At 39.7% G+C, this 27888-nt stretch overlaps 1 protein-coding gene across 1 annotated transcript in view; it reads left to right on the top strand.

Moving 5' to 3' along the window:
- Positions 1–27888, top strand: part of celsr2 (cadherin, EGF LAG seven-pass G-type receptor 2) — a 92612-nt gene that overhangs the window by 13219 nt on the left and 51505 nt on the right. Inside the window, 1 exon segment of the mRNA XM_042510454.1 lies at positions 21285–21995. Coding sequence (XP_042366388.1) covers positions 21285–21995 — 711 coding nt within the window.

The following is a 27888-nucleotide window of genomic DNA, read 5'->3' as shown; positions in this document are numbered from 1 at the left end:
ATCCCTCGTAAGTGAATCCCTGACTGAGCATATATGATGAAGCTTCAGTACAGAGATGCCCGACTAGGAGCACTTAGACCTCAGGGGGTGCTTCTGCAGTCACCAGGGAGTTGGTGAAAGGATTGTGGAGTACCTCTAAGTAATTTGGAATAAAAATAGAAAATATGATTGGTTTAAAAGTCAGCTGCATATTCTGAAACACTAGTTGAGATTGAGAGCGTAAAGAGAAAGAGAGAAGAGAAAACTAAACAGATAAAAAAAATAGAAAAGTGGTTGAAATTGTCATTTAAAAATGATGCATAAATGGTGAAAAAGCTAAAAGAAATACTGTATAATTGGTTGCAATAGTTCAAGGAAGGGGTGTTACAGTACACAAAAGCTACTGTGTTGTGCAATTTCTGTATATTTAACCCTTTGAAACCTGAGCAAATCAGCTTAATTTCTCACAAAAACATGGGAGGAAGGCAAAGAGCAACTTGAAGAAAAAATTAGCCAAAAATTAGCAACAACTTGAAAAAAAGCTACCGGAAAATGACCTGAAAAAAAAAAAAAAATATGTATATATTTGTGTGTGTGTATATATATATATATATATATATATATATTGTGTAACAAATTTTGAATATATGAACTGATCAATTCTATATATACTTCTAGTAATTATTAATAGATTTTCTGTAAATCTTCCCTCCCTCCCTCTCCCACTCCTTTATTTAACATTAATTTCCAGGTTGTTTTCTTGTCACCTTTTATCAATTTTCTTCCAGTGTGTTCGTTGCCTTTTCCCAGGTTTTGAAAAGAATTAAAGCTTTTAGCTCAGGATGTCTAAATATACCACAAGAAAAGATTATGTCCATCCAGGTTTCAACAGGATAAAAAATGCATAAGGAGCTGTTTCTTTAGGTCTATTTCAAGCAGACAGTAGACAAAATCTCCTTGCCTGAGACTAAAGAAACATTTTGCCCACTGACAACTTTGGTAATTTTTTTCATTATAAAAATAAGGAACACCTGTATTGTACTGTAACACTAAGAAACACGTCACTAAAAGGCAAAAGGTGACAACAGGCTATAGAAGCATCTCCTCTGGTGAGCTGCACGTCTGACTGATGACAGCGAATGTTGTTAAACATGTTATATATTCTTGTCTTGCTGTTTAATGCTTTGAAAATGATGTGGTTAAAGTCTGGTTAGGTTTAGGCACAATAAGCACGTAGTTAGGGCTAGGGAACAACTACGATTTTGGTTCAAATGATCACTTGAAACATCTTGAGGTAGTTTTCACTAATCTGAGGTTATCGTCTACACGTGACTCAGCACATCATCCTCGTCTTATACACAACTCTCTCTCTGTTTGGCTGATCTGGAACCCAAAGGCAGGTCTTCGAGCTCCGGTGTTCAGTTTGTGCTCACAATAATATGACTGACTAATGCACCGCTTTTCTTAACCTTAGCACATTTTTTTTTAGCATCACAACAGGAAAAAAATTCGCTATCAGGATTTTATCCAGTTAGTTTGGCGGAGGACTGAACTGGAAGTTAGCCGCACGGCTTGTGAAAGTCTATATTTCTCTATGCGCCCAACAATGCAGAAGATTTCAGCAATTTTGTACACGTACAAAGTCAGACGTTTTTATCTTTGCACCATGGAGCGACTTTCATAGGAATAAGTAGGGCCCTGCCTCCAATGCTGCATCACAAACACTTCTATAGTTCAAAGTAATGGATAACTGGTTGAGGTAGTTTACTAAAAGTTGTGGATAAACAGCTTAAAATATGGATATGCAACAGAAATGCAAACATTGGAAAATTGCATGAAAATATATTTTGAAATCATATATGATTAATAGTGTTTGATGACATCCAGCTTAAAATCAAATTAATTAGACACAACATGCTGGGTGCTGTTGATGAAGGGGTACTTGAGTTCATCTGACAGGGCTGTTTGGGAACCACTGGTCCAGTATAATAGGCACCAGTAAAAAATAATTCCAGACCTCCACCAGAGTACAGAAATCACCACAAGTACATGCTTCTCACACTGTGAAGGTGACAGTAATGTTTCTCTAACTGGCCGTTACCTTTACGCTACATTGCACTCATTTAGTATCGAAGCAGACCGAGATTTCACAGTGACCTGGTTTCATATGCTGCCGTGCAAACTGTCAAATCGGGCTGTGAGACAGGAGGGTGAAAGGTGTGACTGGTAGAGGTGGTGAACCATAACGTGCAGGAGTTTGAGATGTTTCATCACCAGCTGATTTGTATTAATACTGACAGGAAGGCGTCGGGCTAACCAAACAGATGGTTTCCTCGTGAGCTGGTAGGATTGTGCTTTCACAGCTTGGTGGCACTCAGTGGATGAGAATACCTGTTTATACTGCTCACTTTTAGATGCAGGTGGACTTACTCATGACAGCATTTAAACATTAAACTGTCAGAATAAGTTTATATAATAGCCGTTATGTTTTTTAGTCCTGGTATCAAACATGGAATATGACTTTGAGTTGTCGTCTGCTCTGCTTTTTTTTTTAAAGCTTTTTAGTAAATGACAAAGGCGTTATTGTGCTGCTAGATGCTCAGTATCCAATATCTATCAAATGTCTATTGGTCTGTTTGAATAACGGCCTGTGCTCGGTCACGTCTCTGCATGCTAATGTCTCTTTACTATTGCGCTGACAGCAGTTTTCCTTTGATATGCAAATCTTCTGATTGGAGGAGTTTTGGGCCTTTTCTGTGGCTCTAAAGCTGCTTCACTAAAGAGGAAGAATCTGAGGAATGTCCTCTTCTCTGGGTTTTCAGATACAGCAGAAAAGTGTCATCAGGGGATGCTGTGGCGGGGTCCGCAAATAAGTACGAATGGCCTCTCTCCGCTGTAGTCAGCTTTCCTTGTGAATGGAGGAATCAGGAGAGGGATTGTGGCTTTGCTCAGACTCCTCCGGATTGAAATCCTTGGGTTGACATTGAGCAAAAGCAGCAGTTTTCATTATTGACTTCGCAGTAAGCACTGCAAGGAATTAGGTGGTGTTGTGTTGTGGTTATCGTTACAGCCGATCGTTGTTTTTTTCTAGGCGTAAATGCTCTGCAGAAGAAGATAAAACATCAAGTTACAACACTGTTGGATTTTTTTTAATTACTGTCTCAAAAAGAAGGTCAAAGATGTATGAATATTTATTTAACCCATTTATTCTTCTGTAGAAGAACACACACAAACATACACTTACACACAATGTAATCTCACATTATGATGCTACGTTCAATTTGTGTTATAACATCGCTTGGATAACAGCAGATCTGCTGTGTAGGAGTTAAAGCACACTGTCCATTCCTCCTTTGAGAGTGAGATTTACAAGTAGGTTTTTAGTTGTACACGAGCTGTTGGTGTTCAGATGTGTAATTTCATTTAACCGCTTTTTTCCCAAACAATTAAACCAACAATGAAGTTCTCATCGTGGTGAAGGTGAGAAGCTTTTATCCCAAAAAACCTCAAAGCCGCCTCTGTCTGCTGTCATTGTGCTCTGAAATTTCCCCCGAGCGGAGGTTGTTCAAGAATGTTTTTGGTGATTAGAGAAGCTTTAAAGTCGTCTCAGCCCTCATGGCATGTTTTACCCTCCAGGCTGCTAAATTCTCATCTGCCTCAACTTTTAGAGCTAATACTGTGTATGAGTTACACATAATCGTGTACGGTTTAAAGTTCCCACAGATCCTTAAAAAGTCCTACAAGGCATTAAATTCATTCATCTAAAAATATGGCTTTAATTGTTATTAAATGTCTTAAATCAATCTTTCAAGTCTTAAAAATGCTAAGACATGGGAAACAGAACTTCATGAGTGTTTTTTGAGGCATTGTGAAATCTTAAATAAATGGTAACTCTGGTAACTTTTTAAAAAAAAAAGTAATTTACTGAATGCCTCTCCATTTAATGTCACCGAAAAGTCATGTTTTATATTATAATCAAAATTTGGGTAAAATTCTCCATAATCTCATTGCCTAATTGATTTCTGTTTTTTTGTTGTTTTTTTCTTCAGTTATGATTATTGTAAAACTGGCCCTTAATTTCAAGTGTTTAAAAAAAAAAACGAGATATAAAGTTATTAAAGATAATGTAAGTAAACAGCTCAGCAAAGTACATAAACATAGGCAGAGTTGTTTTTAGATATTTGAAATGTTACATATTATACCTTTTAGCCTGCCTGACTCGTAAAACCACACCTGACCATTACCTTGTGGTTTTAAATATCTAAAAAAAAAAAAAAAAAAGAAAAAGATTTTAGGTAAAAAAAAAAAAAAAAAAACTAAAACAGTATTAGTGATTTAGAGGGTTTTTTTTTCTCAAATCTTCAGAAAATGTTATTAAGTTTGGATGATGGATCCTCAAAACTGCCTAAATAGTGCAGGTCAGTGTTTTTTTGAAAGCACATTGAGTCTTGATCTTGATTTCTGCTGGTGATGTGTGTGTGTGTGTGTGTGTGTGTGTGTGGATGGAGGCCTGCGGGAGTTGTTAAAGTGTTTTTATGTGGAGGGTGGTGGCGGTGGTGGTGCTGGCGGTGGTGGTGGTGGTGGTGGTGGGGTGTCATTTTCGGCCGTTGCTTGTCTAGTGGGGGGTCAGGAAGAGGGAAAAGGGGTGGGGTGGGGTATACGGGTAATGAGATGAGAACCTTGTCCCTCCCTTTGCCGTGCACAGCCTCCACCCCCCAACCAGCCATCGGTGTCCATTCAGGCAGCAGTTGAGTGTGTTTCACCTTTCAGCCCTGGTTAATTCAAGCAGTCCGCCCCCCCGGTTGCATTTTACTGCCCCCTTTTGATCACCAGGACTCGAGATTCCAGCTTTTAAATTAAATGAACACCAAACAGAGTGCACTTGGTTTTAATGAAGGAGGCGTCAGATAAGCTTGATCTAACAGATATGAGACTGTTTTAAACACACTGCCAGAGCACCGAGTCACAGAGCTCCAACATCATGATAAACTTCTCTTCCCTCGGTCTTTAACCCACATCAGCCCTCATTAGGGCCTGATTTCTTGCTTTCTTCTTTGCTGGAGTGTTAATTGAACCTCAGCTGGCTAACTGGTATGAAGGCGAGGATTAAGCCTGATGTCATGCTGGGTGCTTTCTGTTCCTGTTTGTCCACAATCAGGAGGAACAGAAATCATGAAGTTCATTTAATAATATTCTGTTTTAAATAAAAGAAAGCTCTGAATTTCTGAGATCAACGTAGTTAATTTACTAGAGAAAAACTTGGATATCTTTCTCTGAGATAAAGTCTCTTGTCAAAGAAGCACATCCCTTACCTTCATAAGGTAGGATCAACTTCATCATGCCAAAGACACCACCGTAAACAGGAGTCCCAGGAAAGACTGAGACGTTGAATGTCTGTTCTTTGAATGTCAAATCAATACACTTTATGATTAAAAAATATTTCCAAAATGGAAGTTGTGCCATTATCTGGGACGTCACTTGGCAACCAGCCGGACGTCCTTCCTGGGCATCTTAGCAGCAAATGAAGTATTAAGTTACCACGAATGGGCCTATTCAGCTGTTCTGCTAAAGTTCGTGTACATAGTGTGCTTTCAGCAGCTTTATAAAGCCTAAAAGACTAAAAATATTACCAAATACATGCAGGTTTTTAAGCTCAATAAAAATAGGTCATAGACTCCTTTCCAATTGGCAATAGACAAATATGCGTTTCTTTTTTTTTTCTTCTTCATGTGTATCAGGTTTGTCAAAAAGTTTGAGAAGTAAGCGTTTGGGTGTTGTATTTTCAGTTACTGCCAATCAGAACCTATAGAGCTCGAGTCGATAAATATCTGTTACTGCTGCAGAGTCATTTGCCCCAGGAGTGAATGCTGATTGTAACATTTCCCTTTAAAAAGCCAGATGTTAGTGGGATTTTTGTACATTTGCATTTTGCACTTTTTACTACATCACCTGACTTTCTGGAAATTAATCTCATTGGATAACTGTTTTTCTTTCTAGTAAATTTACAACTTTTATCTCAGAACAGTTTAATTTTTCTCAGAATATTATCCCCCTCCATTGGCTCTTATCTTCATTTTTTTCAAGCTACAGTGGCCCCTATACCCTGTTGCAGTGATATACAGTATGTTACATTGTAATCATATTTTTCCATATTCCAAAATAGAAATAGTCTGTATTTCACAAAAAATACACATGATGCACCTTCCCTTTTGTTGTAAGTTACAGGGAGTTTGAACAGTTAGGAGTAGCTCCAGTTGTCTGGTTTATGTTTCAGTCTCCTCTAACATCCCTCTTAACCACACTTACAGTTTAGTGGGCCCCATGTTGACGGGCCCCAGCACCTGTAACGTTTAGTCTCAAACTGGCAATAAACATGTCAAGATGACGACACAACTAAGCTGCTGATCTCTGACTGTGGAGGGAAAGAGGAAGTCAAACAACGTGCATTAGTCAGGGTCTCACACACATCGACACACATGCAGCAGCAGAGTAATTAATGTGTGTGATTCTCAGTCTGTTCCAAGGGCAAAGCATTTAATTGTAATTAAATTAAACTGTGTCCTGTTGTTGGCCCCGCGGGCACTGAACTCTCAGGTCATGGCTCTGTGGTTTGTTTGGTTGGTGTGTGTGGTGTGGATGTGTTGTCTCTCTGTGACCTTGTGTGGACTCGCTGGTCTGGTGTTTATCGGCAATATGCAAACATGACACCTTTGACAGTTTCACACTGTTGTAGCTTGTTAACAGTGTTTTTTACTGTTATGAGTTACTGCAGAGACATGGAGACAGCGGGTCCACTTTCAGAGTGTACTACATACTGTATTTCAGAATAAGGTAGTTTTAGCTAACAATCTGCATTTGATTTCAACATTTGATCAGACATTTGACCACGTTTTGTTTCACATTTGCATTCTCCTGATGTGCAAACAACAAAAATGAAGCTGCATTTTATTCACATTCACATTAACACGTTAATCATGATGCAACTAAGGTCCATACATAATGCAGGGATTTTTTGGGGGAGTTTTTTTGTATCGTGTTAATCGCCAGCCAACATTCCTGTCTTTAAGGGGCTGTACAAGGCGAGTTTTAAAGCTGGAGTGATGATACTGGTATCATCTGAAGTCAGTGCTACCAACCATGCTATGCCTCTCAATAGGGAACTGAATGATGCTTCACAGTTAGACTACATTTTGGCGATGACAAAAAACTGCATGGATATTTCACAGGGGTCCCTTGACCTCTGACCTCAAGATATCTGAATGAAAATGGTCTGTTGGAGTCTCCCCTTTACATACATCCCCATTTTATGCTAGTTCCATGCAGTTTGTAATGCAAAATAGGGGAATTGAAAACATGAGATTAAAAAATGGAAAAATAGAAATTCTGCAATTAATTGCAATCTAAAAAATCAATTGTTTGACACCCCTACTTTCAATACATTATTATTTTCTGCAGTTGTGGTTGCATTACCAATTCCTCCTAATTTCGTGTTTTTATCAATGTACCATGCACTGTCTGCCAGCAGCAGGATTTCCTCTCTGCTTAAATTTAGTTTCATTTCCACTTCAGCCATTTCCTTTTTATTTCCTCCCTACTTATGCATTTATGCATCATAGATATATTAGATCAGATACTGTAAAGCTGCCACTGTTGTTTTTTATAGCCTATATCTGTAAACATTCTGGCAAATATGCATCATTAAATGTATGCATGTTGAATTAGCCATCAGCACCTCTTGTTTGCATGGTATCCACAACTGTACAGATGATTATTACTGGACGACTTTGATACGTAAGAGAACTTAATGTGATGATTCTTCTGCAGTTCTAAGGAGCAGCTTTTTTCTATGATTTCTAAGGGTATTTATGAACCTTTATTGCCAAGTGACATCAGACAGAGATAATGATATCTTCTTGAAGTGTCATCTGCAAATACTATATTTGCATTTTAGTTTGCCTGAGTTACGACTGCAAGGAGGAGTATGTTCTTTGACACAAATTGCAGGCGCTAAGGGTTTTTAAGTACCTTAATTGCTTCCATGAGCACCTGTCCCTTTCACCTCACACAGCATCTTCACCTCACGCCTCTCTCCACGCACACACACACGCTTCAACTCCCACAGTATCTCACTCAGATTATTTTTAATTTCACATGTTAACTTCCACTGGATATATTTAGGATTTCACACAAAGAAAATGAACCTTATAGAACTGCATTATGTTTATGCCAAGGAATGTATCATTGAAATGCAAGGTTTTCTTAAAGAAGGTCACATATGGCAGATGTAGGGTTAATTTCTGTCTCTGATTGGTTATTCCTACTCTGAGCATACATCTGATGAATCATGTGATCACCGGAGAGCTGCTTTTGAAGGTTACTCTCACACTCTACTGTAAGCGGGAGTCGCTTGACAAATGTGTCTTCACTTTTAGTCGTCTCTTTAGAGCACTTTTAAGTGTAAAGCTCTGAAGTTTGATCAATAGAGCCCAGTTTTCATTGAGCCGTCCTAAAACAAACAACCAAACAGAAACTAACACTCCGCTTGCTCATTTCCGAATCATAAACTTATTAAAAGCTTGTAAGTTTGCAGAGCGGCTCTCTGGTTGGAGCGAGGCTGTGAACTGATTAGACGTCCACAGGCCTTTTCCCTCCAAAGTGATTTTTAATTTATGATCTCCCTATTGATCTTTGAAATGGGACCGCGGCTTTGCGCTCTTTGATGTACTGAGAACCCGGTGCGTGCTGCACATACTGTAATGTACTGATGCTGAACAGCTAAGACAGGCTCTGCTCAACCTCATTACCTTCTTACCCGGAGGTTCCCCCTCATCATGACACACTTATGCAGAGAAACACACAGCGGCCTCTGAGGGAGTATTGGCCGCTTCGGATCACAGAATTAACGCTGTTTTGTTTGATTGTGGTGTTCTTTATGTGGAACCATTAGACATGTGATGAATGGCTGCTTTAGAGGGCTGCTTGAGTGCGATTATTTATCGTCTCTCCACTGTCACGATGATAAATGGTATTTTTATAGTGTCTGTAATGTGTGCCCCCTCCCCGCAGTAACTAGAAGGTGTTTGTCATTGGCTCAGGGTTTAACCTGCACATTAGGAGGCGGAGCAGAAAGGTTGAAGGTCTTGTGATTGTGAGCAGCAGCCCTGCTGAAGTACCTCTGAGCAAGACACACCCTGTGATGGAGATATACTGTATGTTCATCATTACCGTGGTGCTTTACTTGTTTAAACGTATACATCAATGATTTTCAACCAGCTTTGTCTCAAGATTAAAAAACAAATCACTGCCAATTGAATATATATAAATTATAAATATTATGTTTCTGCACTGCTTACTTCACGCCTAAAATGTTTTCAGAAACATATTTTAATGCCCTGTTTTGTTGTAATGGCGAGAGAACAGGGAGTGGGCTTCACACTGCTTCCTGCACAGTGAAAATGGAGACCGTTCAAATGTTAAAATTAAGCAGCTCTGATCAAAAATAAACCAAAACCTGTTACTGAGTTGCATATTTCTTGTCTCAAATGTTTTCAGAATGTCTTTCTGTTCCAGAGACGGTCTAGTTTTATGTACATCAGTGAAATACTTCTTTAAGTTACAACTGGTAAACTTGGTGTCATTGACTGAATTTTTTGCTGCTTTTAAAACACTTTTTTGATCATTCATGCAGCTTTATGGTTTTAGTTGATGAGGTCTGTCGGGTTGGGCCAGTGGTGGGAGTTGGAGACATGGACTCAGGATCATTACCCGGGGCCATATTCACAAACACTTAGAGAGATCCTAACGTAGCCTAAAAATTACTTGCCAGGAGTCCTCCCTTAGGAGTGATAGGAAAATACAGAGCAACTCTGAGCGAGGATGGGTGAAAAACGTTTATGTTAGTGAGGAGTTGTGGTTGACCCCGTTGCTAGGTATGACACATTCTTTTAACAGATGTGATTGGTTGTCACAGACTCACCCATTTGAGAGCCTGCAAAGTGTAGACACCTAGTGGAAATGAAACGAACTTGATCATAATATAAGACTGTGAAAGCGGTTGTTGTGTGATCTCACTGCTGCATTGTAGTGTTTTTTCAGTAGCAAATATTTTAGTGTTGTGATCACTTTATCTATGGTGTCATTATTATTGCTTTGAGTGAAAAATATGTAAGTATCCCTAGTAAGATCAACCACAAAATTATTCCTGCACCATCTAATCTATAGCATTTCATTAACTTAATGTCTTCTAGCGTTTGGATAATATTTCTCCGACCTTTTTGTCTTTCTTTCATTTCCTGCTCTACTTAAGAAACTCTCAAGCCTCTTAAAAGTCCCCCTCTCTCCTCCTAACAATTTTTCACCTCAGGAGCTCTTTAAGGGCTAGGGTGTTTTTTGAATAACCTTTATCTTTACCAGGATCAAGTCTTTCAGGGGAAAATTGTAGAAAACGTCACAATTTTAAGAATTTTGTCATTAGGAGCAACTCTTTGTACCAATAAAACTTTGTGAAGTTGTACAAAATTTGAATTGTTAGGGGAAAGTGATTTTTTAAAAATGGGAGAAAAAGAAAAAAAAAGAATAAGAAAAAACTAAGAACAAAACTGTTCAAACTAAATATATGTATACTCAAATTGAATTAATGTATGGCAAATAACAACACTGACCCCTGAATATAGGGCTTGAGCACTTACTGCTAACCCGGGCCGAAGCTACATTGACACAAGGAGCCTCTACCTATATTGGAAGCCCTCTTATGAGACAACCAATCCACCAATTTATGAAATCTTTACATAAAAACATTTCTGGCCACATCAACACATCACTTTATCTATCCTGACAGAAATATCATGAGTGCATACTTATTTAGGGCCCCTTTAAGAGCAATTCTGCCATACCAACAAAAACACCCCTCTGTACTGCTTCCATATGGTATAGTCTAGGTCCCCCTCCACTACAAAATGCATTGAACTCCCCCACCTCCCCTTTGGCAGTATGAACAGGAAGCCCTACAAGAAGGTAATACCAAATGGACTTAACCAGACAAAACTATTAGTAACATGAGAATATTTCAAATACGGACTTTAAACAATCTGATAAACTGATTGTTTCTTGATGATATCTCTTACAACTGGATCTGATTCCTGTGAGCATGCACCAGGGTTGGAAGTGAACTTTTTTTTCCACCTTGCACTGTGTCTGCCAGGTTTTGCAATCTACCAGCCACTCAATAAATTACCATTGTTATTTTGGCTTGTGAGTGAAGCAAATCAAGCAGCCACTTGCGCGTTTTAAAAGGATTTGGCTGGTGCTTATTTCATACTCTGCACAGCACAGCTGCTGTTAGCTAAAAGGAACTTTTAGCTAAGAGTAGCTTAACATATTGACTCCCTTGCTAATGCTAAAGCTAATGCTAATGGCTGGCAATGATACTTGACACTGGAAGGTGATGCAACAGTGATGTTAGCATTGTACAACACAAGCAGCAACAATCCTATCAGCCAGAAAGATGGAATTAAAAACAGAATTGTTTGTCTTTTTGCTTTGTGAAAGCTGCGTGCAACCTACTTATTATTTGTCACATGGAAATGATACATAGTACAATTCCAGTGAGATGGGATCCCATCAGCTCCTTTACCATGTGCACTGTGATGTAGTTCTTTTTGCATCTTCATACATCCTTGGCTGATGCTTAATAATTGTACATTAAAATAATGTGACAATTAGCCACTCCGTTAACATGCACATTGCAGCAACTTTTGCCATAAAGCTATGGAAAAAAGACTTTGCAAGATGGCTAAGCTGTTATCTACAGTTTTCAAGTGAGATGCTTACCTGGTTTAAGATTTGTGATGTAACCGTTTATTTTTGCATACCTGGCGCTTGACTTATTTGGGGTCATCTTGGTCAATTTTGAAACTATTCCAGACTGCTAACTTTTTGGACATCACATTAATGTACCTGTACCTGCTACCTACCTCCATGACAGCAAACGTTTTTTTGACTTTTTTAATGCATGTATGTCCCTTTGTACCATTCTGTGCTCCCTCTCTAAATTTGCAGGTCTGTGAATGCAGTGCAGGCAATGCTCTCTGTTTGTTCTTTTTTCCCCCTCAGCAGCAGTTTGTGACTTGCAAGGTGTCAGATCAGATCAGCGAATGAGAGGAGCAGCTGCTGCGAGTGAATGCAAACTTTTATACCCAGTAGAATGAACAGTCGTTCACTTTCAATGCGCTCGACATTCTGCTACACTGTCTGTGCCCAAAGTTCGCTCTGTGCTCCAGCAGTGTGTGAAATGAATTACCGAATGGTGCTATATATGCTTCAACAGTGCTCCAAATGAATGGTCCAGCTGAGGAGTTACTTTGCATTTTTATATTTTTCTGGGTTCTGGGCCTGTTCAGTAATCCACGCCTAGTTTTTGCAGCTTAGGTTCAATGAGCTTGTTGAGGTTAGAGGAGTGTTTCAAAGTTGAGAAATCAGTGTTTTTTGGGGGCCAGAGTAAGGGCTTCATAACTGTTGCCCTTTTTTTAGATTTTGTTATTAAAAAGTGTAGCTAGACGTGGTCAGGAATTGTGGTTGATAGCTGCCTCTTCTTCTGGATTTTGTTGCTTGATCATTGCATTGTGGTCAAAAAACAGGTGTGCTTCTCTTTCTTCTCAACATCTTGCAATTTGGCATCACTACAGGTGCTCCTCATGCTCTCTCTCCAAACCCTGTATTAGATCAGACTAACTGTAACAGAGGCATAAATGGCAAATGTATTCAAGTAAAAAGTAGATTACTTGCTCAAAAACACACTCGAGTAAAGAGCAGAAGTATAGTTTAATAAAAGGATCTGTGAAAAGTACTTCTTCCTAATTTTTTAAAAATCACTTTTTTACTTGTGTGTTATTTGTAATGCGTTGCTACCCGCCCCTGGAGGCTGGCAGCAGAAACCCGCACTGATTCTGTATTAAATCCTCTGCAGACTTATCAGTAGAGGAGGTGCAGGTTCAGCCCACTGACCTTCAGTCCTCTGAAGGTGACGCCTTCATTCACCGTGGTAGCTGGCTTTCAGCATTTTTATCTTGTTGTCCCCTCTGTCTTTTTTCCTGCTCTATACACAGACAAACAGCAAAAAAAACCCCCAAAAAACAATAAAATAAAATAAAAAAAAAAAAACGAGAGAAAACAGCATAAATAACTGATAAACTGTCACAGACGAGGCTCTGAGGGTGAGGGTCAGGCTCTCTTGTGGTGCTGTTGTGGGTGATGTCTCTGTCCTCATAGTAATTTGGTCTCACGGTCCTGCTGATCTTTATTCACCATGACTTTGTTGACATTTTCTGGGATTCAACTGGGAGATTTGATGGCAACTTTGTGGTCTAATTAGGCCAGTCTCCCCGATTTGTTCTTTCTCTCTCTCTGTCTCTCTCAGCAGTTTATTATCCCAGCCACTGAGATCCCTACTAGGCTTTAAACAGAAATCAATAAATCCTGCTTTGATTATATGTTTATTTATAGCGAGCACTCCATTCTGAGGGCTCTCTGCGTTCGTATAACATTGTGTCAGCAGAGTATTTGTCGTTCATAATTCTCTTGACGGCTGAAACTGGGTTTCATTAATATTTCAGAGATAAAAAGCTGTACACCTCCCCTCCCCGACCTCCCAGCTGATAATTTATGTTTCTGTGAGGAGACCTCAACCTGCAGTCAAACACGGCCTCTGTGTCTCTGAGCGAATCCTGTCTTTTCATCATTATGAGTCAGCTTGTTTACATAAGTCAGTTTGTTATCGGAGATGTCTGGTAGGATTTCTTGGCTCTGCATCAGCCTGATTTAATATTAGGAAATATGAGCAATAACACTTTGAGTATTTTGTTTATATGCTGGAGGATTTGAGTTTATAAAGGTGATTGACACACAGCTTTGATAACAGCTTTGTTTTTGTGTATTTGTTGATGCGTTTTTGATAAAATTTTGATGAATCATCTGATTCAAAAGCACAAAACCCACCAAAATAATTGAGTCTTAAGGTTAACAGTGGGGATGCACCTATTCTGAGATTATGATCTGATACCGGTGTTTAATTTGGCTAATAGCTTTATACTGATACCGATGCTGATTTTTTTATTGTTGTTTATTCTTGATTTTTTTTGTGATTTTGTTTGTGTGATTGTGTTGCGTATTCCCCCTTATGCGCCAAGGAAACAAAGAAATCTTCATCATAAAAACACAACTAAAATGTTTTTAAGTCGTCTAGTCCTTCACATGACCTTTGGATGAGCACAAATTCAGTCATACAGTTTTATAAAACATCCTTTCATATAACCTTTCACATGAAAAACACATTTTAATAATATCTAATATTTATTTTATATTGCTGTGAAAACATCTGCAAATTTCTCCCTCAAACTGTTGTATTTATTCAAGTTTCTTGCCAAAAACGGAATATTGCAAGACCACATTTTAACACATCATGAGAATAATAATATTTTACTGACCAGGTCTTGAAAACGTTATAGTGTAACTCTGCGACCTCCACTATCAATTTGTTGTGTTTACTAGCTGCTCAGAGTTGACGGTAATGTGCTCTCTGCTGCATATTTCAACATGGATTTGTTGTTCACAATGTAGCATTTTATAGGAAACTGGACTGTTCTGTTGTCATCTTATTTGCTGTTTGGCTGATGGCAATTAACAAGGCAAATATTGTCGGATACTGATGTTTGGCCACTGAATCGGTGCATCCCTAAATAACAGTGACCCCCACTCATGAGCATGTGGTCACTACGTAGGAAACCATGTACACAATATGCTTGGCAACCAGGTGGTTAAGTCATCAGATCACTGCTGCTAGGCAATATGGATGCTACTTGGTGTCTAAAGGCCACTGAGACTGATGATTTTGCAAGCTAGCAAGCATGTCATGTAATGCAAGAAATGCAAAGGCATGTGACTAACTCTATATGTCTAGAATTACAATATATTATGTAAACATACACTGAAAAGTAATGTTTTTTTCTGAAAACATCAGCAAACACATCATAGCTCTTAAACTGTGAGCTCTGAGAAAATTTTCCACATTGAAAAGGAGGCATATGTATGGGGCCTGTTTTCATGAGCACAGTCAACAAACCCATTTGAAAGTGGCATTTAATGACGAGTCTGCTTTTTAACTTTACTGTCATGAAACCTGTTTCTCTCACCTTCAGTGATGACTAAACCTACACTGGCTCAATGTGTACTCTACTCTGTATCTATGTATCTGACGTATGGATCACCACCACACACACACAAACATACACACATATAATGCCGCACACAGTCTTGGCAGTCCTGCAGCCACAGTGTGTGTTTAATCTTTTCCCTGGCGCCACTTCCTAGCTGAGAGCATTCCTGGCACCCAGAGGCCCAGAGGGGGTCGAGCTCTGGGCTGAGAGTAGTGTCACACTTCAGAGCTGGCACCTCGTCTCGTCACCAACTAAGCATCCCCCTCCTCTTCCCCCTTTTTGGCCCAAAATGCTCCGCTTACTCTCCGTTCCTGAGCGGAGGATCCTTCCATGGAGAATGACCTCTTTTAAGGATGGTCTGGTTCCTTTCAGAGGAGATTCTCCTCGCGCTCAGTTTCCCAGCGCTGCGTCTACGTCTGGAGCTCTGCCCAAGCTCCAGACCAAGAATGTGAATTGGCAGAGGACATAATTAAGGCGATGTCTGTCCTTATATGTGGCCTAACCTTTAAGAGCCTCTGTTCACTGTGTGTTTTTCTGGCTACTGTTGCTGCAGAGTATCAGTTATAATATGAGCTGAACGGTTGAAGAGGAGGCTGGCCGAGGGAGAGAGCGGATTGTTGTTGGTTTGTTTCTTCAGGTTAGAAAGGATGTCAGTGTCCACAGTCCATTTAAAGCTGTCACACCTCTGCTTCACTGTACAGCAGTCAGTCTCATGTTTGTCTCTCATGAGGTTTGGTGGTTGAAACTCTCCTCTGTCTGAAGCCTGGAAACATGATAAATAAAACTGTCACATTTTCACAGACAGATTGTAAATTCTGGATGTCAAGCTCACCTTGATTTCAATGAGCCTTTTGTGTGTGCGTGTTTTGTATGTGACTGTAGGATTTTTAAAAATTTGACTGTAAACATCGCAAACTCATAAAGGTCACTGCTTAAATCTGCATGATCACTCACAGATAAGACACCAAAGTCCTGGATTCCATCACATTTATTATGTAATAATTATTTTTTTTAAGATTAGAGCCAAAGTGATGAGTCAGTGGACAGAAAAAGATTAGAATTGATCATTTTAAGCAAAAATGTCTAAAAAGCTTTTCTAATGTTATTATTTCCCACAGAATTAGAAACTTCCCTTTTTGTTTTTAACTTATGTGTATCCTTTTTTTTAATCAATCTGTGTCGCCTCTCTAAAGTCTGATGTATTTGTGGGTCCATGAATACAGCATATGCTGAGCTCTTCATGGTTTTGAGGAGTTTGAGTCGTTGGGTGGAGATAATAAATGAGCTGATTCGAATAGTGGTGATCAGATCGGATTGGTGATGCGAGCAGCTGCTGCAGAGCAAACTTGTAGAGTCAGCACAAAAAATGGTTTAGTTTCAATTTCACTGTGCCTGGTGTTCTGCTGCTCCATCTGTGCCCAGAGTACACTCTGCGCTCCAAAAGCTGCAATGTATAACCAAACACTCCGGCTGTGCTCCTAATTAATGTCTCAACTTCAAAAACATGAAATCAATACATGGCGGCAGATGTTGTAATCGTGGCGGGTCACCACCAAAAAAATGACTGTTTTGGAAACCCTGTGTTATTATTTGCCGCATTTTAATTTTTTTATGATATTAAACTAAATATTCTTGGTTTTGAAATGTTATTGTGCAAAACTATCAATCATTACAGTTAACTGAATATCTTCGAGTTTTAGAGCTATGTGGAGACACAACCTTGTCCTCTGTGAAATGTTGATGGCCAAAAAGGGATTTTCCTTCCTGAGATTGATTTAGTTGTATATTTTTTCGAATCCCAAAGATGCTAAACTATGCAGCATTTTATTAATAAAACCAAAGATAAGGAAAAAAAATCAGAAAAAAATATGTTGTGAAGCAGGACTGCTCTTTTCCTTCTTTCTTGTCCTGGTTGACCACCTTGTGGCTCTTCAGAGGGTGTTTGAACTCCAGGTAGGGAACCACCGCCTTAAAGGATTAATGGATCATACAAATAATTAGCAGATTAACTAATAATGAAAACAATCATCAGATGAATCATCCCGAGTAGCAGCTTTTCCTGTTAGGAGGTCAAACTATGAACTGCTCTGCCACTGCAGGGGCTTCCTGTCATGTTCTACCCTCTTATATGCAAACTGTTTTCTCGTGTACACAGGTGTGTGTGTGTGTGTGTGTGTGTGAATGTGTGAGCGTGTGTTTACAGTAAAGTGTGAATTAGAGGAGCGACCCTGCTTTGATTTTTCCCCACTTCCTCTGCTAAGTTCCTGTATTATTACTGTGCTAGAAGCTCTTGACTGAAAGCAGAAGGATTAAAGCCGTGTCAAACATGCTTCTGTCTCTTTTCCTCTATGACCCCTCTCCTCCCTCTCTTCCTTTTCCTCCCCCCTCCCTCCCTTGGCACTCTGTGTTTAAACTCGCCTGGTGCCAAAACAGGGATCTGGTAACTTTGGGCAGTGCTGTTTGTTTGTGTGAGTCCTGCTCGCAGGTTCTGCTCTCTGGCCGGCGTCCAGACGCCCCAGACAAAGTGTCCCATTGATTATTTTGGAGGGAGAGGCTTGTTTTCATGACACTTTTGATTTGATTAAGCCTGTTTTGTGTTTGCTCTTGAGGCTACAGAAAACTGCAGGCCAGCGGTGAGACAGACAAAACGGTAGTGGTCTCTGTGACCTTAAAGTGAGACTGTGCTACTTTTGAGACATGAAATGACATAATCCTCCACTTACAAATGAAAAGTTAAATACATGAGCAATAAAACAGCATTTGTCAGTCTTACGTGGGCTGTATGACCAGTGGTGTATGGAGGCTAAGTACCTCAATATCTCTGTGTAACTAACATTACTGAGTCAGTTCACTGACTTCTTTATGACACTTCTGTTATGCAACAGACATCTCAAAAGTTATGGACTCGAGAATAAAATGGAAATGACAATTTTGTGTTTAAAATGCACTTTAGATTAAATTTTTACACTTCTCTTTCCTACTTCTATTGATTTTTGCAGTACGTGATAGTGGCACTAAAAGGGCCAAGAAGCACATTTTTATTTCAGTTTTATGTGTTATCATTGTTTGCAGGTATGACAAGCAAAGTAAAGCAAATAATTTGTGTATACAATATTAATGTGCTTTTTTTAAACAGATTTTTTTAAAGGTAATCTTTGCAGGAATTTCCAGTTAATATTTGTAAACATCATCAATAGTCAAAGTTAAAGCCAACCCCAGATTCATTTGTGTTTTGGAACAAGTTTTGTTCTTTTGGAGCTGCGACTCGCTATACTGTGTTTTTTTTGGTGCTATATCGCCATTTTCCAAGCCTCCTCTGGGATGCATGCTACTTACAGTGTGGCACTTGGTCACAACCTTCTTTAAAGTCTGCCCCTCACCTGTGCGCTGTGTCCAGGAAGCAAATTTGCTTTTACCTGGAAAGCGAAGGAGTTAGTCAGAGTAGGAATGTAAGGGTTACTTTAGAAGTAAGTCGTAGGATTTTACTATAAACACTGCATAGACTGGCTGACTTCTAGACTTCATTGTGAGTTAATACATTGTTTTTTCTTAATAAAATCATGCATAGTATATTTTAAAAGCAGATTTTAAAATGTCTTGTTTGGCTATATTAGGATAAGGAAATGTCGAAGGATTTATACTGTGCCAGTTAAGCAGTAAGTCTGTTCAAATTAGTGAAGTTATTGTCTATAAAGAGAAACTTTAAGATGTTGAGTCCGCTTTCTCCCCAAGATATTGAGAGCTCTGTCCACTGATGAGATATGAGAAAGAAGTGAGCCATCAGTCAGTTAAAAATAACATGTAAAGTAGTTCCAAAATACAACAAAGGAATCTCAAATACGCTGCGATGTGATTTCAGGTAATGGGAAGCACAGTTATAGACAGACACAATGTAAACTAATTCTTCTGTGACTTCTTTGGCGTCTTGTCACCGGGCAAAAAGCTGAATGATTCAGGTTAAATTGTACATTTGTGCAGACTTAGAGCAACCTTGAAGCTGTAACTGACTCAGATCTGTACGTTTCGTGCTTGTTAGCAACATGCAGAACTTCCCTTTGTGTTCTTTGAGATCGGATGGTTTAGGATCTGTTTTCATTATAATTTTACTCCTCAGTGAGCAGAGCTCTGACTGACTGTTCCTGTCAGCGACTCTCAGCTGATGAGCGGTTGTCCTTTTGTTGTAAATGTTGTTGCAGCAGAAAAACAAGCAAGAAAAATGAGCTCAACAGAGTTGATTTAAATGCGGTTCATAGAGTTCAGTATGTTTGTAGTGCAAGGCAACATGATGAAACAGAATAATTTATGTTTTTTCTCCAACAGCAACGTCTACATAGACTGACTTGGTTGATAAAAGCCTATCAAGGGAATTAATGCATTGTACAGTCAAGAGCTGCTGTATAATAGCAGACAAAACACTACATGTCTTCAGTCAAAGCCAAAGGAGTGGATGTATAGACGATAAAACATGAAAAGGATCAAAACAACCAGATAAAAGACAAGAGATCTGCTGAACTAAGAAAATGCTGTAACGGTTGAATTTGAGACTTAAGGCTTTTAGTACGGCATGTATAATGAAGTAGCATCTCTGCTTCCGGACAAAGCAAGGAAGGAGGGGGTTGTGAATACAGGCGTGAAATTGCTGATTAGAAACTTGGAATGTATTGAAAGAAAACATACACTTAGACTTGGCATTCGTCTCTTATCTGTTCTGGCACATGAGAAGAAAACAACAATACCAAAAAAACCCACTTGTCTGAGCCAAGAATAATAAGGAAAAAATGTGTTGATAATCATTAAAGTGTCAATTTGTGTACAATGTGTGGATTTGTTTTGCTGTAAAATCCTTCATAATAACCGTGTTCTTGTTCTGTTGACACACGTGGAGCGGCTGTTGCATAAATCCTTCACTGTGTCTGTACCTGCGGACACCTGAAGCAGCTGCTTCATTTGTTGATGCTGCAATCGCTGGGGACTGTAGTAGAGCTCAAGATTATCAGATTATCTTTTAATAATATATCAATAATATATATGGGATGAAAACATCCTAACATTTAAAGTATCGTTCTGGTGGTATTCCTTTTTTTGGGTCAACAATAAGTTAAAAAAAAGACCAAAACCAAGAATGTATATAATCCACAAACAAGTATTATCTGTGTATCCATAGCCTGATTTTATCTAAAAACTATTAAAAACACATTAATGACCCACATCATAATACAGGCTGACCACTAAGTGTCTAAAAATCCAGTTATGAAAATTTCAAATATGCTTTTTACTTCTGTCTGAGTCGTATTTCCTTAATGCTTCAGTCTACTTAGCAATGGTTGGTGTTGTTTCCACCGTGTCTGTGTGTGTGTGTGTGTGTGTGTGTGTGTGTGTGCGTGTGTGTGTGTGTGTGTGTGTGTGTGTGTGTGTGTGTGTGTGTGTGTGTGTGTGTGTGTGTGTGTGTGTGTGAGAGTGTGTGTGTGTGTGTGTGTGTGTGTGTGTGTGTAGACACCTACTGTAGTGAGAACTGACACAGAAGTGGTTTTATGTACTTTGTCAGGTGTTTATATGTTTGTCCTTCTGTGGACAGATTTTGGCACTGTGATAGTGTCACAACTGTGCAATATACAGTGACAAAATTTGTGTAGTTGAGATCACTATAAAGGCCAAGATTGTTGATTTTTCCTAAAAAAAAAAAATGTTTTAGATCAAATCATGATTGCTACTGAGCTGCTGTAGATGAAGACGTGTGATTTGGCTAAAGGTCTCAGCCAGTAAAATGAGCACAATTATGCACACAGACTTCAGCAGAATATACATGAAACATAATAAAATGCAGAAAACATATGATTAAAATTTCCAAAAACAAATTCCTGAACTCACCATGCCAGTTCACAAAAAAACAATATACATCAAATGAAAACGTAACATAAAACCTGGAGCACATCCAGCCATCTTCATTCAACCCAGTCACCAATGGTTAATCACTGTCTTCACTACTTTTATATTAAAAAAATAACTTGGGCCCAAAGCTAAGAACACCTCCAATATGTAAATGATCATTTCCATTAGTCTGTTATTAATTCCTCTTTTCCTCTGGTCTTTTTTCAGACGGTGTCCACTCAGTGTCCGCCCAATGTCTTCTCCAGGTCACCATCATCACAGATGAAATGCTATCCAACAGCATCACGCTGAGGCTGGCCAACACCTCCCAGGAGCACTTCCTCTCCCTGCTGCTCGCCCAGTTCCTGGACGGTGTAGCTCGCGTCCTGTCCGCCGCCCCAGAAGATGTCGTCATCTTTAACATCCAAGATGACACAGATGTCAGCGCTCGCATCCTCAATGTCAGCCTGTCTGTGGCTGTGCCTGTTTTGGGGGAGGGACACCAGCGGCTTGGAGGGCTCAGCCATGCAGGAGACCGGCCTGGGAGAGGGGTCGAAAGTGGAAGTGGAGGAGAGTTTTTCGGCTCAGAGGAGCTCCAGGAGAGGCTGTACTTGAACCGCAGTCTCCTCGCTAAGATCTCCTCGCAGGAAGTTCTCCCCTTTGACGACAATATCTGCCTCCGTGAGCCGTGTGAGAACTACATGAAGTGTGTGTCCGTGCTGAAGTTCGACAGCTTGGCGCCGTTTGTTGCATCAGACACCATCCTGTTCAGACCCATCCACCCCATCGCAGGGCTGCGCTGCCGCTGTCCCACCGGCTTCACAGGAGACTACTGCGAGACAGAGATTGACCTCTGCTACTCGAAACCCTGCGGAGCTCATGGTGTGTGTCGCAGCCGAGAGGGAGGCTACACCTGCGAGTGCTTGGAGGACTACACAGGTGAGAGTCCTCATTTAACATTAATTAATGACTGATGAAGCAGTTTTGATTTATTTTACACTCAGTCTCTTCTCTGGGCTTCATTAATCACTTGACCTTTCTTAGTTACTGTTATCGGCCCGTAAGCTTTATATTCTGACAAGGTACATCATGCAGTTTATAATAGTCACAGATAGACGTACCACTCCAAATTCTTCATAATTTTTCAAAGTAATCAGCTTCTGATGTCACACAGAGGTAAACAGAAGCAGGCATCTCAGTTCTATCATGAAAATGCTGAATTTGCAGACTGAGATGACAACTGTAGCCAGCAGATGTTAACAGCTCTAACTAACTTGCTGATTAATGCTAGCCTTGTGAGTTTGCTGAAAAGTTTCTCATTTTAAACTGAGAATCAGGTAAAATGTTCATGAATACAATTAAGGGCTACATGATATGCCAGAACAAAAGTTAGCATCCTCACTAGTTGATGATACATGTGGAAGACATGGAAATAAAACAGCAGCATTGTTCTTGCATTGCAAAATGTAGAGCTTGATTGTTCTTGTATTATATGAGGTTCAAGGTATCCTTGAGAGGTAAAGCTATAAGATCAGACTTTTGTAACTTAGCTTACTATGAAGAAACATGCTTCCACAAGCAAGCAAGGTCTGATTTTTAAGTTATTGTTTTTGTTTTTTGCTATTACAAGTAGAATGGCTTAATGAGGACTTACCAGTGAGACTGGCCCACGTCCTATCTGCTAACATGGAGTGAGCAGGGCTTATGACCTATATTGTGATCAAGGGTGGTGATTGAAATCTTTTAGCTTTACTCTGGGGGAGCTGTCATGTTGTCCATCATTATATACAGTCTGTGATTAAGGGCAAGGAGGTGAAAAAGAAATCACGTCGTCATACCAATTCATATCATTGAGGTACGACACTTGTACAGTGAATTTTGGTTTGCAGTTGCCGAAAGGCCCACTAGCTCACAAACTATCATGGAGAGTGGGGATTAATGATTTGAGTCAGCCTCTGGGTCAGAATATATTTTAAATGAAAAGCTATGGGTAAAAGTTACAATTCTGTAATTATTGAAAGGATCTTCAATAAGAGACCATGAAAATGGTCCATCCATTCAAGTGTATCCAAAAACGTTCTGGCAGGCCGAGCACTCCCAAAGAGCGCCTCAGCGGACACCGTCACTTTATTTCTAGCACTGCTGCTGTAACCCTCCGACATCGCAGCTCCAGTTACACTGCACGTGTGTAATACCTGTAGTTTCTATGGGGTCAAAGATCGTATCCCAGCTCTCACTGAATAGCTTTGTTTTGAGGTTGAAAGTTAAGCTATTCATGACAGCCGGCATATGTCGCTTCGCTGTTGTCGGAGAAACTGTATCCTTGTTTATAACAAGCACTGAAAATGTGCTGGTGCTAAACTGAAAAAAACTAGTGTTACCACGCTGCAAAGTTTCTACATTGTATTTTGCACCCCAAACTGTTAAATAAACGGTTTACGATCCACCTTACTTCCTCAAAGAGTGGCGGACGGTACGAGAAGAGATCTGTGGCTTCAGGTCGTGTGCAGAAAGATTAAAAATGGTAACATTAAACTGTCGTGCCCGGCTAATCAATACACGCATGTCTGTGTCAAACGCTTCATTACAGTCAGTGTTAAGGTCAGCAGTTATAATGTTAAAAGACAAAGAAGTGAATGTTGATGTTGCGTTAAATGGGCAGGTCAGAGAACATTTGAGGGTTGGGTCGTTCTTCCCGACTGAAAGGACATTCAGTAATCCCTATTTTTTAATTTGATATGTCGACGTCGATCAATGATATGCAGCAGCATAGCATTATTGTTTGCCTGACTGGGTGTAGGATTTGGACTCCTATTAGCCAAAAAGCAATGCGCTCTCATTTAATGTTATTGAATTGGCAAAGACTTAAAAATTTACCAGCAGTCAACACAGGCTGAGGGCATGACGCAAGGCCTGCTCACATCTATCTGTCCCACCTGAGTTTCCACTGAATAATTTCCCTTTTTTCAGGCGTAGTGACGCTGGAAGGTGAAAGGGCAAAATTTCTGCCAAGCTGTGTCCACATGTAGCCTTCAAAATGTTAATTTCTTCTCATTCGGAAAGATCCCACGGGGGCTTTAATGTCTACATCTGTCACATTCACTCCCCTCTTCAGCTCTTTATTGAACCTGGCTCTTTATAAATGCAGACTTTCCTGTATACTGATGACCGTAGCTCTGCAGACAAAGGCTGAGTGATGAGTTATTGATCTGGTTTTCCCCGTTGCAGTAAGCTGCAGCGGATGTGAACAGTTTCTGTAAATTTTAGAGGTTGATTCTCGTAATTGGAGCTGAATGTTAGAAAAGTTAGTTTTGTTTGTTTTTTAACTTTTTTTCACCAGATCACGTTGTATGTGGCGTACTGACATTTATCACAGTGCTTACATTTCAGTCTTGTTTTCTGAAGAATGAAAACAGCTCTTTTAACATTTGTTTTTGCTGCATTTGTTGTCAAAATCCATATCTATTTTTGGAGCCATTAAATAACTTGTTTACCTACGTATTTATTCACACCCACACTCAGCACCTCATCCTGAGCTGTAGGAGCTGACTGTTCAAAGAGCAGTGAGACTGATGATATAACAAACCTATGTTTCCTCACTGATGCCTATTGGGAAGCTGGAGCTTTACAAAAAAAACCTTTACTTTACTGTGAAGAAAACAAGCAGTTTCTGTTCAGAAAAAGATCGCTGAGTGGAAAAATAGGGGAGGAAGTTATTAATTATAGATGGCTACAGATGGAGAGTGTCCCCTGGCTGTAAAATGCCCCGTAGTAAAAATACCTGAGATATAAAAAACATATCTCAAAGCACACAGTGTGTCAAGACGGAGAGAACAGAAGCTTCCATTTGCAGCGATAATGAAGAATTAATTTATTACTGTTGGCAGCAGAATTGCTCAGCGGTTGCAGGACTTGTTATTCAGTCTCTGCTCCAAAAATTATTCGCATCCTCAAAGGGTTAAAGACCGTCTGCTCACACGTTTTATGGTTAAGGGGAAAAGGGAGAAGTTGAAAAAGAGTTTAAAGAGGAGGTGGATTAAAATATGATAATTTATACAGTATGAATATTTGGGTAGTTGCCCCCATCTTTTTGTTGAGAGGTTAAGTGGGTCAAACTCTGACTTTTTAATGTGATTTAGAGTTTCAGCTCATCTTTGAAGCAGCCTGCGAGCTGGTTTATGAGATGCAGTGATGTAAAGTAACATAGATTTACTAAAGCACTGACCTGAAATACAGTTCTGAGGTACGTGTACTTTACTGTAGTATTTTGATTGAATTCTACTTTATACTTTTATTCAAATATTCAGTGCAATAACATTGTACTTTTTACGCCACTACATTTATTGGAAGCTTTTTTTCCACAAGTTACATCACAGATTCAGATTGTTTATTATTAATACATTTATTATGCAGCTTTAAAATACAAAATTCAAATAATTTTGTGAAGGACCACTTCACTGGCTCTTGCTGTAAAATATGAATAGGATATGAAAAGGATCACTTTAATTAAAACTGCAGACTGTATTTGCTGTCAAAAGAAAAGTTAAGAAATATCTCAACCTGGAAGCAGAAAGTGCAGCTTTCATACTGTTGTATTTGTGCTCTTGTTCCATTGTTCCCCGTCAAACATTAAAAGGTTTTTCCACCTGTTTATGGCGCCTGAAATAGTGTCGGACGTTTGAATGTGTGGGCTCAGTCACTCACAGTCCAGGTTGAGTGGCACTTAGATATTCTTATGCACAGCTGTGGGTGTTGGAGCTGAACTGTAGGTGCTTTTAACGTGAATCGGCAGAGATGGAGAGTGTGAGTGGGTGAAGTGGGCGTATTTTTCATTCTGCGGCAGGGCCCGTATTAATCTCCATCAGTGGAGGTTTTTAGACCCAGGTGCTGCTGCTGCTGTTAGATCCAGTGTGCAGGACTTGTCGAGTTATGTGAGGGTGAACGTGGTGATGTGGCTGATGATTTAAGATGTTTGAATCAGGCTGTCAGACTGTCTGATCAAACGAGGTCGTTCAGGCTTCAGGTTTTTATTTGATGTATTTTTCCTCTGTGATCTGCAACTCCCACTGTTCTGCTTCAGTGAGCGGCGAGTTCACCAGTCTCTACACCGTGGTTCGGCCTGGGAGCTGTGTGTGTTAATGAAGTGTGTGTGTGTGTGTGTGTGTGTGTGAGAGAGAGAGAGAGAGAGCGAGAGTGCGAAATTGCTCAGTGTGTGATTCGGGTGGGTAGCTAAGTGCTGAAGAGCTGCGATTATGTGTGTAAGAAAGTTGGATGGACAATCTGTGGAATGTTTAGTGTGTAATGGTGCATGGATGTGTGTGTGTGTGTGTGTGTGTGTGTGTGTGAGAGAGAGAGAGAGAGACTGTTGGACCGTAGGCGTTGCCAGATGGTAGCAGGAAAGAAAATGGAAAAAAATATAACAGCAATCATCTTTGCTGTTCTTCAAAAGGACAGAGTGAATGATTTGGCTCGGCTGAGTCATTCTGTCGATGCAGGACAGCAAGATGTTGTCCTCCTTCTTTACTTCTCATGTTTCTCTTAAAATATGACGTGAGCAATTCATATTTTTTTCTCATCTGTATGAAGATGAGTGAATCGTACCATGTGTTTGTGATGATCATTCATCAGCTAACTGCTGACCTGTGATGAAAAAAGTCCTTTTTTTCCTCCACTGGTTATTCACTGAATAATCGAGAATCCATTTGTGGTGTTTGAATGTGCAGACATGCTTCCGGGAAAAAAACAGTGAATGTTCACACTCCTGTTTTTTCACATCACCTCACACCAGTGTTTGAAATTAACACATGCCAGCCAAGTACTGAAGGCCACTGTATTTTGGCTCTGAGAGATGGCATGAATTAAAAAAACATTGCCAGACATAAACCTTATCAGCCAATACAGATTCCCAAACCACTACCAGTGCTTTCTTTTTCTTAAATTTAAAATATGTATATCTCATTGTGTGGAACTCATTGGGATCGGTTTTTATGTACATAACATAATGAATGTTACTGATGGCATGAATTCAATTTCATAATGAAACTGGCGGAGAAATGTAAAGGTACGCTTTGCAGGATTGTTGGTTACTATTTGTTAACATGCCCACCAGCGAAATGAGAGTAAAAAACAACCCCAGAATCATTTGCTTTTGGCGTTTTGCCTCGTTTGTACGTGTTTTTGGCGCTGTGTCTTGTGGATGCCTGTTGCTTACAGTCTGGCACCTGATCACTGTGAAGCCCCAACCTCATCTGAGCGCTGTTGGGCATCGGTCAGTCAGGTTTGTTGCCAAAGAGGTTTTCACATACAAGGAAAGAGAAAAAAACGGTGCTGCAAAAGTCAAGAATCATAAATAGAAAAAAAACAAAATTAACAATAGATGAAACGTAGATGTTAATTTACCAAAAAGTTGTGTCCGTTATTTGTGTGAGTGAAATAATTCTTGGTCTTTAAAGATGTGTAACTATGTGAGAAGTGTTTGAGTGTATTCGGTCTTCAGGCTGTAGATGAATGTGTATAATGTGACAAGAAGATTTGATCACAGATATAGCTCAAGGTCATGCATCTATTCGGTTATTGATCACTTTATCTCATCATTCACCTTAATAAACCTGAGTGGTTCCTCGCTGCAGCTCAGGGATGCACGATAATATCTGCACATCATCGGTATCTGCAGATAAAGGGTTTTAAATGAAATATCAGCCAGAATTGCTGCGAATATAAAAGACCCACAGGACAACGCTTTAATGATCAGAGTTCAGTTAGTTGAAATAGTTCAAATTTGCCGTGGTGTGGCTTTTATCAGGACTGTCGCGGGGAGTGTATCATCCAAGCT

Source organism: Plectropomus leopardus, chromosome 2, assembly GCF_008729295.1.
Source record: "Plectropomus leopardus isolate mb chromosome 2, YSFRI_Pleo_2.0, whole genome shotgun sequence".
Lineage (NCBI taxonomy): Eukaryota > Metazoa > Chordata > Actinopteri > Perciformes > Serranidae > Plectropomus > Plectropomus leopardus.
This window is presented reverse-complemented; position numbering and strand designations above follow the sequence as displayed.